At 52.0% G+C, this 15679-nt stretch overlaps 1 protein-coding gene across 1 annotated transcript; it reads right to left on the reverse strand.

Moving 5' to 3' along the window:
* Positions 1 to 273: 273 nt before the first annotated feature.
* Positions 274 to 7487, reverse strand: THEMIS2 (thymocyte selection associated family member 2). The gene is made up of 7 exons (XM_067311745.1): positions 7394 to 7487; positions 3009 to 3199; positions 2559 to 2579; positions 2342 to 2468; positions 815 to 1845; positions 538 to 679; positions 274 to 376 (listed from the first exon to the last, which is right to left on the reverse strand). The coding sequence occupies exons 1-7, from the start codon at positions 7485 to 7487 to the stop codon at positions 282 to 284; spliced, it is 1701 nt and encodes a 566-aa protein (XP_067167846.1). The 3' UTR covers positions 274 to 281.
* Between the last annotated feature and the right edge of the window lie 8192 nt (positions 7488 to 15679).

Below are 15679 nucleotides of genomic sequence, written 5' to 3' on the forward strand. Positions count from 1 at the left end.
TGGGTCCCCCCTCTGTATGCTGGTCCGGTGCAGTTGGAGGGTCCCACCTGTGACAGCTGTGGACAGCACATAGCACAACCACCTGCTATGGTACAGCAAGGGTATGTATGCTGCATGCATAGCGTCCTCTGGCATTAGAGGGAAAGCGGGGATGATGCATCTGTTACGATGGAGGCAGTTGGAGGCTGCACTGTGGATCCTTTTGGCTATATTTAGCTTTTGTAAATAACGAGTTTAATTTAGGAACTAAGAATATTTGGAGGCTCCCAGAAACTAGAGGTTTAGAAAGGAAAGACAGTCTGCATTTTACAAATTGTCTTTTGAAGATCTTCATCAACTGTTTCATAGTCGTGGTCAGAATCGCTGGTCTCCGCACCTAGAAGAGAAGAGTACAGAAGGATTGAGTAAATGCACTGTGATGATGGACCATGGCAGATTAAGGTCCATGGTTAAGCCCTGCAGTGGGCTGTGGGGGCTTCTGTTGAGGTTTAAATGGTGAGGAGCTGTGCAGGGAGCAGAGCACCATGGTGGCCTCACCTTTGTCCTTTGGGGTCTTGCTTGGCTGGGATGCTCTCTGCAAGCGGAGGTGCATGCTGTACTCGTTCGGGGTGCTCCGTGCAATGAAGGGGCTTCTTGTTTTCTGGGACAAGGGAGACTTGGACACAGCCAGGGAAGGCGGCTGCAGAGAAACGATACAGGCTTTTGACTGAATGCAGGGCCTTGGGAGTGGTGGTGGTGGATCTGGGGTTTGAGGGCACCTTCCCACTGGAGCATCATCCCTTCCTCCTGCTCCCTGGGCAGGATCATGCCATACCTTTGCTTTCTCAGGGCCAGTTGCTTTGGCTGTTCTGAGGCCTGCCTTGCCCACAGCCTCCTTCCTCCTGGGGGGCCGCGGTGGAGGGGGAGCTGAGCTGCCCGGCAGCTGCTTCAGTAAGTGGTAGTAGAAAGGCTCCTTCAGCTCCTCAACCCGCGACCAGTCTGTGGAGGGAGCCTGTGGGTGGACAGGCTCCTCCGTGAAGAACAGGGACATGTCCAGCCACCGTGGTGGGATCTCAAAGCTCTTGTTTGGCTCCTCACAGAAGCTGCTGACCAAGAAGGGCTCGGTGACCCGTACCTCCAGCCGCAAGGCAGAGAAGGAGCTGAGCATGTCGCGGGTGAGCGAAGGGTCCTTGGCCACCACCTTGACGTCGCAGGGCAGGGGGAGCTGCTCCAGGATCTCCGCGAGGCTGTACTTCTTGCTGTCGCACATCTCTTCCACAAAGCTGCCTCTCAGGTCTAGAGGCAGCATCAGCTCTTCACTCTCCTCCCCCTCCTCTTCCTCAATGCTGCTTCGGTTACACAGCAGCACGGTGGTGCTGGTGCTGGCCTGGAGCAGGCAGCGCACTTCCAGCCGGTCGCCCACGCTGAGCGAGGGCATGTCCTCCTCGTGGCCCTCGCAGTCCTGAGTGACCACCACACGCAGGCGCTGGCCGGCCTGCAGGCTGGCAGCCAGCTCGTACGCCGTGGTGAACTCCCTGGGGCGCCTCCGAAACCTGCCCTGGTATGCGCTGGAGAGGAGGAAATGGCGGGTGCCCTTGCGAGCCGAGGCGAGGACTTTCCAAGCACAGCCCTTGCCATGGATCTGGATCTGCTGGCCTTTCTGCAGGCGGGCAATCCAGTCGTTCTTGAAGACAGCCAGGGAGCTGGGCCCCTCCAGGATCTCGGCGCGGACAGGGAGGGCTTCCTCCATCTGCAGCACCTCGCTAAGCAGCAGTGGCTTGATAAAATGGATGTGCTGCACCTCCTCCGTGATGTCTTCCACATCCACTTCCAGCGTGGAGGGGATTTTCACCACGTCCTTCCGCACTGCAGGGAGAAGAGACACACTGAGGGCTGTGCTCGGCCTTTCCCCCGTTAGTGCCGTGCCGTGGGGGCCTGCTCAAGCTGAGGGATCGTTGAGCAGGAGCAATCCCACCTCGGGCCGGGCACCTGTCCATCGCTGCGACTGCTGCTATCTTGGCTGATGCTGCATATCGGGGGCTCCCAGCGCCCCGGGGCTGTGACTGGCAAACCTGCACGAGGCTGGGCATTTGGGCAACGCTTTTCTAAGCCAGAGCTGGGTTTTTAACTCGGTCCCTGTGTGGACGGACCTTGCCTGGGCCACTGCAGCACTGGCTCTGGGCATCCCCTCTCCTCCCATCCCATCCCATCCCATCCCCAAAGCCCATGGACATGCCCCCAGCACGTGTGCGTGCCAGGTCCCATGCAGCGAGGGACGTGCAGCTGGCAGCAGCGGTGCTGCACCACACCTGCCCCAGCCCATGCAGGCACACGCGCACCTGATTCCTGCGGTTGGACTCACAGTGCATGATGGCTTGCACTTCGTAGACGGGGCTGAGGAGGATGGGACATGAGCCGAGTGCGGGGCAGAACAGGCGTTGCGGCCAGCTGCCCTGCAGCCCCAGCACCTCTTGCAGCGTGAGGTCCCGCTGCCCGCCGCACTCGAAGAACCGACCCCGCAGGGAGCGAGGCAGCGAGAACCAGTGCAGCTCCCCGTGGCTGCCTGCTGTGCGGACAGCTGCCTTCCTCCCCTGCAGTGCCTCCAGAAAGATGGGCTGTGCCTTGGGAATGACCTGCCGGTTCACAGCAACGTCAGTGGCCGAAACGAAGCACAAGGGCTGAGCCTCCTGGGCCCTCCATTTGCTCCGGATCAGCTCCTCCAGGCTTGCGTATGGCTGTGGGTCTGGACTGGTCTGGAAGAGACCTGCAGGAAGGTGAAGCTGAGCTCACAGATGCTGCGAAAGGCTCCCTGGGGATGATGGCACCCATGTCATGTGCTGGATGAGGGCCCAGCATCTGACATGAGAAGCTGCCTGTCAAGGGGAAGGGCTGGGGTGCTACCCCATAGCCATTTTGGCATGCAATGGGAATCCGGGAAGAGGAGATGGGGTATTAAGGGAGGGGTGGGAGTGTGCAGCCCTTTGCAGTGGGCACAGGGTCCATGGGGCTGGGACATGCAGGGTGCCCACAGGGCCTGGGTCCTGGCAGCAGTGGGCTGTGCCTGGGCAGCCCCACTCACCTTTAAAGGTCAGTGGCAGTTCTGTTGTTTGCCCCATCTCCACATCCTCACAAATGACCTTCTGCAGCTTGATGGCAATTATTTTTAGGAAGTCTCCAGTCGATAAGCAACATTCGTTGCCTGAGATCTCATATACAGAGCCTGCAGAAAAGGACAGGACCATTCAGTGGCTGCCGTTGGTCTGAGCAAGAGCCAGACCTGCGACGCTGTGGAGCACCCCTGCTTACCCTGTGTGCTGCCCCCCCCCAAAAAAAAACTTTGGGTGGGGGGATTACTCCCTGCAGCAGGGCTGTGGAGCAGCAACGGTCCAGGACCAGAGCTGGGCTCTGTCCTGGGCAGCCTGCCTGGGCTCTGCATGTTGCTGGGTGCCTTTGCGGAACTGTTTAGGTGGCTCCATTTACAGTGCTAGAGCTTTTCTCATGCTTCCCAGCAGAGCATCCTCTCACCGGCCAGGCTGGAGGAGGCAGGGAGGAGGACGGGGAGCCGTCACCCTGCAGGAGGTGGTAAGCACCCACTGGCTTGCAGCCCCGGGGTGTGGTGCAGAAGCTCACGTCCCTTAAAGCATGTCAGCTGCTATTTTTAAGCTGATAGGAAATGGGGTTATTTCTGCCCTGCTGACTCAGTTCTTGCCCGGATGCCACAATAACCAGAGCGCAGAGATTGCTCCAAGCCACGCACGGCCACAAGCTCTGCTGCCGCTGCTGCAGCATGAGAATGGGGCTGGCTCCAGGTAACCTGGCAGGGCTGATCACCATGGAGCACAGCACACCCCACGCAGGGAGAGCCTGAGCTCCCGTGCATGGAGCGGGTGGCCACAGTTAGAAATTTCCCCAAAGAAGATGCCTTTAACAGCATTTTTATCAGGTGCTGATCTCTATTAATCACCCGCACAAAGATGGGCTTCAGACTTGGAGCTTTGAATTTTCTCCATCTGGGTGAAAAAGTAAACTATCCTTTACTGTTTCACTGGGCTAGCTGCTAGTGGTGCATACGCCCATCCAACGCTCGTCGCGAGCGGTCCAAGCATGCTGGGTATCATTAACAAATATCGATTACGCAGTGGCCAGGCCCTGTGCTGTGTTGGGCAAACCAGCCCTTGGCCAGCTGCAATGACATCCTGGCAGCAGCTGGGAGGCAGCGTGTGTGTGGGGCCAACTGTGGCCTGACGCCAGCAACAGCATTTGTCCCTTCTGGGAACTGAGGTAACTAGGTGGTAATTGAGCCCATGTGCCCCAGGCTCCTGCAGGTGCGAACAGTCGTGCCCATGCCTTAATCCACACAGCTATTTACACAGCTAAATCATTTCAGTTGTGTCCCAACATACCGTGTCTTTGGATTTAACCATCTATTTAGCTCTTCCTGCAGGCAGGGAAGACACTGGAGGGAGCTAGAGATGGATGGGTACAGAGGACAAATGAAAAACCACTGTCTGTGAATGGCATTGCCTTTTCAGCTGATTGGTAGAAGGATCTGCTTTCTGCAGAAAGACCTGTCTGGAAAGGCTGGGCCACGAAAGTTGCCCATGAGGTGTGGAAATGCTGCCGGGGCACCGCTCTTGATACCCCAGAGGCTGAACATCTGTGAGGGAGCTGGCTCCCACACTGGGTGCCCTGCTCTGGCCCAAGACTGCAGCACCGTGGCTGTGGTGGGGTGAAGGGGTCCCTCCAGCCCCCAAGGATTTCTGAAGGGGGCTGAGGGGATGGGGCTAATGGAGGAGGGGGAGGAAAGAATGGCAGCTGTTTGGGGACAGGCAGAATTGGTCTGCTGGCTCAGAGGTGGGGTTGACAAGGTGTCACATGAACAAACCAGGTGAGCTGGCAGCTTTGGTGGCCCCACATGCAGTCAGAAAACAAAAACACTATGGTGTAAATATGCTGGTTTAGGGTCCCGACGCACAGGGCAACACCGGCGGAGCCGGGCAGGAAGGATGCAGTGAATGATGGACATACGGTTGGAGACCATCCGGGGTCCCCCTCTCACCAGGAGAGGGACAGATGATGCTCCAGGTATTGCCACATCAGCGATCACTTGTCTGCAGAGCGTAGATGGGAACAGCTATGTGGGACAGCCACATTACCTCTGAGCCTGCTTGTCCAGAGTGGGGGGAAACTCAAAGTGCAAGTAAGAAGTATGGAAAAAATTAACCAGGAAAAGAGAAGTGAAGGCTGGGAGGTTTGAGAAAGCATTGCACAGTCTGCAAGCCCTGTACACTGTGGCTCCATGACAGTATCAAGGGCATTATTGAAAAAGAAAGTGAATATGCGGCTGGGCTCCACTGCCCAGAGCATAGTGTTGGGTGGGTGAACGCAGAGACCCACGCAACTCTGCACACACATGGCATGGTTGGCCTCCTTGGATGACAGTGAGATGCTTGAAAAGCCTCAAGGAGGGTCCATGCAGTGAGATGCTGCCTGCCCCGGCCAGGCCTGGTGCTGGAGCAGCCGTGTCTGTGCAGAGCCCAGGGATGGCTGCGAGCACTGGCTGGTCCTGCACTACCCAGGCAAATCACACACAGCAGGACCAGAGAGGAAGGTGCGCTCCATATAAAACATGATCAGGGATGCTGAGGACAAAGAAAAGTTCATGGCTGGGAAAGCAGCCCAAGAAAGGGCTGAGGACAATAGGATTTTTGTTTAACATTTTGGGGACCCCCCCACCCTCCCCCACAAAGTTTTGCTAATCAAAAAAGCTGGCAGAAGCCAGAAATAGTGATTAATAATTGCAACAAATAAAGAAGTGTTCAAGAAATATTATCACTGTGCAGGATGGCGTATCTGCAAGTTGCAACACTGATTAATCCCCAATACACACTAATCTATCCATGAGGTCAAACATCATTTGCCAGCAGCCAAGAAAAGGAGTCCTGGAAGAGCTGGCTGAGAGGGCCTTTGCTGGGCCAGTGCTTATTTTTAAGGAATCAATAATACCAGGAAGCTTGTACAGCCCATGTCCTGGAAAGCCTCAGTGCTGATAACTGCGTAGGGGGTCATAAAGGAGAAGAAAAACAATGCAGAAGTGTGTAACAGAATCAATGGCTGGAAGCCAAAATGATGAAATTCAAAGGCAAAATGCAGGCACTGTTTCCAAGTATCAGGAAAGATTCAGTGCTTGGTCACTCTGTGAAGGGATGGGAAAGATCTGCCCTGGGATGGGCTTTCTTTCCTGGAGCAAGAACTCCTCAGGGTACAATACCATGTCACGACACCATCCCACAGGACCAATAGCTCTTTTGGCCCTTGAATCTCTGAATTCATCAAGCTGCTACAAAACCATCTGCAGAACAAAACGTCTCCCCTTGCTGGGATGATGACAAAACCCTCTGCTATGGGAAGCAGAAAGCACCAGCTACCTCATCACCACCACCGATTGCTAAATAAATTAACTGTCACTGTTTGAACGAACAATGACATTTTTACTCATTTACCAATTTAAAAATGTTATCATGGCCAAGGGAAGTCTTTGGGAAAGGAAGGTAAACATTCATCCTGACTGAGCTACAGGAAAACAGAGTTTGATCAACACAACTGCTTTGCCTGCTCTTTAAAAGTTGATGCAACCTAAACAGATGCTACAAATCCTACAGGTCCTAAGGGTAAACATTGCATCGGTGTTCATAACATCTATCAGCATCTGCTGCTTTGCAGTGTATGGTCCGGCTGTGTGCTCCCAATGCCTACATACTTTTCACGCTGGCTCCATTTCACCACCAGCTTTGCTGCCAGTTGAGGAAGCTACCTTGGTGAGGACTTCACCTTGACCTAAAATCTGCCCAGTGATATGCCCCAGGAGGAAGCAGAGAGCTGCAGACCAGATTGTGAGGCTGCTGTCTATGCTCTTGCCATGCTCAGTTCATTGGAGCCAAGAGCCACCCTGTCCCACCATCCTACAGCCACCGAGTGTGTGGCTCTGTCCCTGCCAGACCCATGGCCAGCATGTATGCCACCGCCAGCCGCCTTTGGGATAAGAGCTGTGCATGGGATGGAAGACCAACCTGGATGAGTTTTTAGTGCCCCACCACTTTCCTAGCAGCACAATTGCATGTACTGGGTCACTTGGCTGGGTGATGGCTGTAGGAGAGAAGGTCTGTTGCAAGCAGCTGTGCTTCAAGCACCAGTTCCTTGGCAGTGGCTGCTTGTGCAGCAATCGCGCAAGGATCTATGCCTCTCCCTGGTCATAGGTAGCTGGTGGCAGGGGTGCAGGCACCCCTGGGAGCCCTGATGGGGCTTCCACCTTCGAGGTGGGACAAGGGAGCCTGGGCTGCAGCGATGCAGGGGGAGCCAGGAGGTGGCACAGCCTTCGGGCATGGCTCAGCGGTGGCAGGGACCCAGCACTCACCTTGGAAGTAGACCCCGGAACAAATCCTGAGGATGCGAGGCAGTACAGCGGGGTTCAGGGAGCAGATGTATTTCTGGAAGGATAGGGGCTCCATGGCAGCACAGCTGATCCCTCTGGAGTGCTCTGCTGAGAGCAGAGCTCGTGGGAAGCTGCTCTGGTCTCTGCTTTCACTTCTGTGTGCCTCTTACTTCTGCTTTCAGCAGCCGTTAAGTTCTCTCCCAGCCAGAGACCTGCGCTGCTGGCAGCTCTTCAGACTGACTGACGTGCTGCTGGGACAACCCTCTCCCTGGTACCCATTGCCCGTCATGGCCCGGTGTCTCCCAGCCCTGCCCTGATGGTGCTGCCAGGGCTGAGAGCAGGCACAGGCATCCCAGCTTTGCTGCCATCCTGTCCTGGCTGGACCGATGCTTTGGCTTGTCTGTCCCAGGCTTCCTCCACTGTGCATCTCCCTATATGCCAAGCTGAGCCTGCCCATCTGTGACCGAGGCCAGACAGAGCAACGGTGCCCATGGTGGAGACCAGGCCCAAGGGGGACCATGGCAGAGCTAGCAATGGGCTGTGTCCAAAGAGCCATCACCCCTTACAAGCACACAGGCACCTCCATTCCTCTCGCTTCTAGGCTTTTGGGCCACAGTTGCCCCTTGTAGCAATATCCCGTGTCACCCCAGGCCATGCTGGGCTGGGCATCGTGCCCTGGCTGTGCTTAGCTTGCAGAGGAAGAGAGCGGCATCAGCCGGTTGGGACAGCATGTCACTGTGGCAACCTCAGCCCTGGGCAAGGCAGAAGCCAAATTCCCACAGCTCCAGCATAGACAGTAGCATCCGGCTCGCTCGCCCACACAGATGGGCCCCGTCCTTTGCAAAGGCAGTTGAGCATGTTGTCTGTGGCCACAGGCACCACGCGCTGGCCCTGTGGGCTGCTGAGGTGGTAACAGCATTGCTGAAAACTGCTGCTTCTGATCCACCTCATCTTTGTAACAGTTTTCCTTTAACCTCAGCTGGTGAATCAAACTTTCAAGCTGCAGGCTAGAAACAGGAGCAGGATGGGCCCTCATGTAGAAATGAAACTTGGAGAAAGATATTTTCAAACAGATGATACGGAAGAAGACGTCTCTCTGTTTTGACTCTGTCTGGGGAAGTTGGCTGCACTTTACAAAAATTAGTGCATTTCCCATTATTCAGTACAGAATGAAGCAATCTGAGGGACAGACAATGCTTGAGCATTGAGATCGCTCCTTTGCGAGGCTATTGCAATGTGCAGGGTGTCATAGCAGTGCTGGTGGCAGGGACATCTGGAGGTCTTCAGTCCAACTTGCCACTCGGAGCTGGACTAGCCTTGACACCAGAGCATGTCGGCTCTGGCTTTGTCCATCCTTGAAAACCTCCAAGGATGGCGACCTCCCACCTCTCTGGTGACCTGTCCCAGGACTGCACCACCTTCCTGGGGAAAAGGTTTTCCTAATGCCCAATCTGAATGTCCCAAACTGCAAATGTGGCCATTGTCCCTTGTTATCTTGTCTGCCACTATTGGGAAGAAATTGTCTCCAATGTCTGCATAACTGCCCTTCAAGTAGTTGCAGGCTGTTATTAGATTGCCCTTAGCCTCCTCTTCACCAGACAAGACTAGCCCAGCTCCCAAAACTGCTTCTCATAGACTGTGTGCCTCAGCCCCCTGACTACCTCAGCAGCCCTCTGCTGGCCCCTCTCCAGTTCCCCCATATCCCTCTTGAACACTGGACCCAGTATTCCCAGGGCAGCCTTCCCAGTGAGAATGGCAGGAAGAGCTTCCCTTGACCTGCCAGTCATGTTCTTGCCTTAGTCCAATACGTGGCTTGCCCTGTTTGTGGTGAGAGCACCACATGTGCTATAGCAAATACTGTGACCCAGGGTATGGGGGGGAAAAAAAGAGAGAACTGCCATGTAGCAAACCCTTTTGGAGGGCCAGCAGGAGCCAATATGATGCAGGCTCTATTCCCCAGCAGGATGGACTCTCCCAAACAGGTAGACTCTGCATGGCTGCAGAGGGTGGATTGATGCTGAGCCTGACCCAATGAGACACTGCAAGATGTAAAGCTGAGCAGCAGCACACAAGTCCATCTGGAGCCAGACGAATGAAGCTAAAGCTGGGAGCCAAGCTACAGTCAAGGGCCATGGGGCCGTGGCCTTGGCTCTCCTCATGGATCCAACACCCAAGGAAGGGAGCACCTCCCGGACAAGCGAGCAATACAGGGAAATGTGCTCAAGGGGGATGCAAATATGCCAGGCAGAGAGTGTAACGGTGAAAGGACACCTGAGGATGTGCAGTGTGAGTCTCCCTTCAGGGTCCGAGACACTAAGAAGGCTCAGTGCTGTGCTGCACATGGCGATAGGGAGTATGAAACTGTGGCTGTCCACAGGGTATTGATGCCACTCACAGCACAGGCACTGGAAGCACTGGGGTGGAAGCGCTGGCCTCTGCTCACAGGTAAGAAAAGCTGAATGAAGCTGCCGTTTGCCACCATTACCACCAGAAGCCAAAAAAATGTTTTTGTGCAGAGCAAATAGCACTTTTTTTTTTTTTCCAGTGCAGATGGAAAACCACGAGGGTCAATCAATTTGTCGTCTTCTTCTCAGCAGCCTTTGCTGAAAAAGGTTGTCTGTGGCTAAACATAGCAGCTGTATTTGCAAGAAGCTGAGAGCTCCTCTTCCAGGAATGAGAGACATGGTGGGGAAAAACACAGTGGTCTTCATCTCAGCTGGACTCGAGGAACTTCAGCCCCAAACATGGAAGGACCCAGATACAGCAAAGCCAGTGCCTTCGCCTCACACAGGGCTGGGGCTCACAGTGGCTGGGAAGGACCAACACAGCCTGTCCTTAGAAGATGGGGAATTACAGTTTAAGTAAGTCCCTGAAAAATATGTGAACAAATAATCAAATAAAAGTATTTCTAAGCACTTGAAAAATGGTAAGAACATGAATGGCGGCCTGTGACAGGGCAAAGACCATGGAGAGAGGGAAACAAAAATGTTTGTTATCTAGGCTCTGGCTTTTATGGCATTGTCATTAAAAACTAAGGAAATCTGGTTCACACAAGACTCATGTGCAGGTTGTAAATGTGATTTGCAGCTACATCTGATGAGCAAATAGCAGTGATTCTGTATTAAAATGGACAGATGAAGCATGGGGCTCGTGGGGTCTGATCTGGATTCATTTCTTGTGATCTTCGTTAACATCCATGAGAGGGACAAGAGGGTCTAGGCATTAAGCACACAGACTCCAGCACACTGTGGGACAGGCTGAAGACTGAGAAGAGTTTGGGCAAATGGGAGGAACGGGCAGAAAACCTCAAGGGAAATCCAGGAAGCCGAGATACAAGAAAGAGCTCAGAGTGCCCTGGGCAGTATTTGCGCTGGTTGCAGTTTTGGAGCAAGAACCAGGAGTTACAGCTGGTCATAAACCAAAAGCAAGTTAGCCTGTAAGCAAACAGTGCCTGGGGACACATAGCTGGAGCACAGGAATGAGCCCACCTGCTCAGTGCAGTGCTGGCTCTAGCGGATTGACATTTGCTAGAACATGCAAAATCAGTTCAGGGGAGTTGGGGCAGCAGTAGGCAGCAGGTGAGTCAGAGGCCAAAACATCGTCAGGGAATCTGTGAGCTGCATTTAATGAGCTGCTGCTCAGGGCGAGAACAGACAGGAAATGATTAAAGCTTTTGAAGCCATGGCTCACTCTGCCCATATGTGTGTTCTGCTACCAGTCTGGGGAAAGTGGGAGGGACAGGGGACAGAAGGAGTTATTTGGAAAATCAGTTACAGAAAAATATGGTTAAAAATAAAATAAAAGGTCACTGAGCGGAATGAAATGGGCCAGAAATGTAGAGTGGCCTAAACCGAACAGTAAGAACTTTAGTAAAGCTTATGCAATATACATATATTTTATATATCTGTATAGGGCACTTCCAATATACCTAAGGTATCTGCTCTGTGCTCAAATTGTTGCACACCACACAGTTGCTCCCAGGCTCAGTAGCCCTTGGTTTAGCATGTAACAAGCTGGCTGTGGTTGGAGAAGACACCAAAGATAGTGCTGGCACTTAATTGTCATGACTGAGGTTTCCTCCCAGGTGACCAGTGATAACCTTACAAACAAATATAGCCAGCACAGAGGAGGCCCAGTGCCACTCAGCTCTCTGGAGCTCTGCACAACTGACACATTTTTGGGAAATGCTGTTGTGAGCTGCCATTCCAGCTGCCCCCAGTTCCTTGGGCACACAAGCAATACAGGGAAACAAATGCTCAATGGGGGTCCTAATAGGCCAGCTGCAAAGTGCAGCCATGACAAGATGTCCAAGGTCCTGGGGTGCAAATCTCCGTGGAAAATTTGAGAAACTAAGAGGAGTCACTGAGGTGTCCAAGCACTGGACGTGGGGACAGGGAGCACAACAGTGGTGGGATTATGGTCAGCTCAGAAGCCTGCTAGCTCTTGCCTGAAAGAGGCTTCTAGAAGCAGTTCTCCAGGCTGTCAAGCTCCAGCTGCAAACAGCCAGGCCTTGGCCACAATGAGTCAGCCAATGAGGAAGGAAGTGGGCGAGGGACACTTCAGGGATGGAGAAGATCTGCAAGGAAACAGGAGCAAGAAGAGAAGAGGAAGAGATGCGTTCAAGACAGTTCACAACAAGCCTTGGGGCTAGGCCAGCTCCAACATGACCTGTGAGCTGAGCAGCTCTGCTCTGCAGCCAGCTGTGCCTGCTGTACTCTGTTGATACTGTGCTGTGAGACTGGTTTCTTTTAACTGGATGCAGAGGAGAGGTGAAGAAGTTTGTTGCTCTACAGTTATCCTGGAAGCAACTGTAGCAGACCCATGAGGTTTGGAATGTCAGTAGGGAGCAATAGAGCACCTGTAAGAGGAAGGAGCAGCAAACCTTTGAGGACTCCATCATCCCAAACTCAGCCAAAACCTTGGACTGAATAAATGCAAATGAAACTAGTCACACCCAATGTTTTCACTTCCTCCTGTCTGCTGCCAGGATGGTGCCCTCCTGCAAGCTCTGCCTGCAAGGGGAGGGACAGGCCAGTCACCACATGGCCCTGCTGTTTCGCACACAAATCAACACTGGCCCATCCTTTCCACACAAAACTGTCATTTCTCCCCAGCAAGCAATCCCACTGTCCCGTGCCCCAGCAGAAGCTGGAGGAAAGAACCTCCTTTCCCCACAGCAGGAACTTCCACATCATTAGTCACACAGATCCTGATGCTGGGGTCGGCTGGGCTCAGACTAGACACACGTGCTCTGAACTGAGGGTCCTTTCATGACAGCAATCTCCACCTCTCTGAATTCAAATTCGGAGATGATCCTGCTCTGTAAGTAACCCCTGCTTTGGGGGCCCCTGTGATGGTAGGACAACATATACAGAGATGTGACAACCCAACAAGAGGTGCAGCAGAAGAAATCAAGAGTGCAAAAAGATAATCTGTCCATCTGAGGAAGCTGGAACTAGCTCTTCTTCCCAGATCATTGCCAAGGCCAGAGATCTGGATGAGCAGTGCAGCAGAAAGGCCAACAAAGAGGGAACTGTCAACAGTAATAGCCCACTGATACTGTAGCCAGGACTGTCCATGTTTGCCTGTTATGGCTCATGGGTTTACCCCTGCAGTTTTCTACCCAGTCCTGTGCTATGGCTGACCAGGACACTTTTTCCCAATACACAATACCTGTCCTTAGGCTATCCAAGGTTAGTGTCTGATACAGGACCCCACTGAGGTCTCCATGCAGAGGGATCCTTCCACCTACTTAAGAAAGCCTGGTGCTGATATGCCACTGCAGAGCACAGCACAGGACAGTGGATGAACCAGAACCCATGAGCTTACACTGCTGAAGCTCTAACAAGGACAAGGAGGAACAGTAGTGGAAACAGGTGACTTGCATCAGAGGATGTTGCCATTTTCTTCCTCATGTTTCAGATCACCATCAGGAAACCAAATGCAATTGCTTTTTTTCCTCCAGTTTAGCAGTTGCTTGAGCAGAACAGAAAATACCGGTTGTTTACATCACTAACAAACAGGCGAAAAACCTGCAGCAAGTGGTTTGCAGAAATTCAGATGCTGAACTGGGTATGAGTAATGGTCTTGACCAGGATTTTGATCAGCAGCAAGAAAATGCAAAGTCTACATTTAGAGCAAGTGGTGTCTTCTAGATAATAAATAACTGAGCCAAAACAGTCTAGAGATAACAGAAAGACCCCAAACCACTCTAACAGATCAGTTCCTCAAAGACCAGTGCACGTGCTAGCAGCTTCCCACTTGGGTGTGTTCCAAGATAACAGTAAACAATCTTGACCATAGCAGACAGGTCAGAATGACCAGAGCAGTATTTAGAGCATATCTTGTACTTAGGACTTCCTCCTTCTCTATCATGTTCTGCAATTCATACTTATGGAGAGTAATACAAGACTGTCCCAAATGTGACTAAAACCTTTCACAGATGTAGGCCAGCATATATGACAAGACAGATAGGTAAATACAAGAGGGTAGACAGCACAGATTTGGGCTCTTCAGCAGCTTCTCCCCTCTTAAAGCTTCTCTGAAGGAAGAAAACAGTTCTGGGGGATTCATAGGAAGCAAAAGACACCAAAGCAACCATCACTGCTGCTGGAAAGCTACTGCTTTTCTGGGACTGTCAGGACCTCCGAGGGAGGCTGGAGAGCATCAAGGTTAGACATGGTCTCACACGCTAACCTGATGTCTGTACGTGAGGTAGCTCTTATTGCTTAGCGGTTTTGAGACTTTCCAGAAATGCTAATTTAGAAAACATGACCTGAAGCACATAGCAGTCTGTCCTGAACTGGGCACAATCCTACTTCATCCTCTCCATTTTGCACTAGCATTCTCCCCAACAGCAGGCAGACAGGTCCTTCTGGCACCACGTAGCTGGTGAGAATGAGGAGCTGCTCCTGGTGTTGAGCAGAAATGAAAGCAGAAACTTTTTTCCTTTAGCTGCTACTGCTAGTTTAGGACAGAGTTTTGAGTTCAGAGGACCCACAAATTACTCTGTACTAACTGTGTTTGAAACAGACCTCTCAAACAGCATCTGACCACAGAGTCCAGTAATAGCCATTACAAAGTTTCAGTTCTTTTGACTTTTTCTGAGCCATGTTTTCCAGCCCACCCCTCTACTGCAGTCTTTCCTCATTACACTGAGTGTTTTGAAGCACTTGGTATAGTCACATAAGCACACATTTAAGCTGGAACAGCTGTGCTGGAAACTATTCCTAGTTTCCCAAGAGGCCCCAGGAAGCAGTTATCTCCTCTGCAAAAACAGTCATTCAGGGACTTCCTCACAGGGTCTAAAACCCAGGTATCTTATTGCAAAACACACCAGGAATAGAACATCTTCTGCAAGCTCCTTACTAGCTCTTGAGATGCCTGTTGGATGCTGAATTTTTGTATTTCAAAACCAGAAGTGAGAAGAGGGGAACAATCTTGTTACAATGTCAATTTGGTCAAGGTTGCAAGGACAGATTTTTCTGGAAAACATAGCCATTATTGTTTAGGCCAATCATTTATTCAGCTGCAAACTCTTCTCCGCCTTTTAGTTCCTGTCTTTGCATTCTGCATTGCAGGGTGTGACTTTGATTATTGTGCAAGTTGCCTCCTTTGTAATATTCCAACAAGAAATTAACTGATGACTACACTGGCATTTAAAATGTCAGACCACAGTTAACTATTTAACCTATTCCAACTGTTTCTACTTGTGTCAGATCAGCAGCTTTCACATAAATTGTGAGGATTCAGTCTTCTGCTGACACGCAATAACAAAGACGTAACTGACCCAGCTGCTTAAAGTGATATTGCTGGATTGAGAAGAAACACCAATTTACAACCTAAAGTAATTCCAGGTTCAGCAAAGCTTGTGAACCTCCCACAACCCCACACTGTAGGCACCACAGTTATCTTTAACCAGGTCCTAGTTTACTGCTCTTTACAACATATCTCCCCAGTAAGCCTAGGACAGGGTGCAGAAACATGGTGCGAGAAAGGATGGTGCTTTTAGGCTGCCCAAGGCTAGTCTATAAGACAGAGGCAACAAGCTGGGTGATGGGAAGAGCAAAGCTGGGCTCTGAAGTACAACTTTTCTAGATAGAGGATTCTGTCAAAACTAGATCAACCTTCATTCAGAAAACAAAAGGTAGCTGCTGTTTAAACCACACTGCTAACAGGCGGCACTGTGGTGTGCAAGTGTAATGCACTGCGGCACAAGGCAGCAAAGCAGCAGGCCACCAGCAAAGGAATTGGAGCAGCTTTAAGAAG

The sequence above is a fragment of the Apteryx mantelli genome, chromosome 27, assembly GCF_036417845.1.
Source record: "Apteryx mantelli isolate bAptMan1 chromosome 27, bAptMan1.hap1, whole genome shotgun sequence".
NCBI lineage: Eukaryota > Metazoa > Chordata > Aves > Apterygiformes > Apterygidae > Apteryx > Apteryx mantelli.

Coding starts and splice junctions, on each gene's coding strand:
- THEMIS2 (XM_067311745.1), bottom strand. CDS start 7,487: ATGGAGCCCCTATCCTTCCAGAAATACATCTGCTCCCTGAACCCCGCT. Junction 1,846..2,341: donor AGTGCAAGCCATCATGCACT/GTGAGTCCAACC, acceptor TTCTCCCTGCAG/TGCGGAAGGACGTGGTGAAA. Junction 377..537: donor CAAGACCCCAAAGGACAAAG/GTGAGGCCACCA, acceptor CTTCTCTTCTAG/GTGCGGAGACCAGCGATTCT.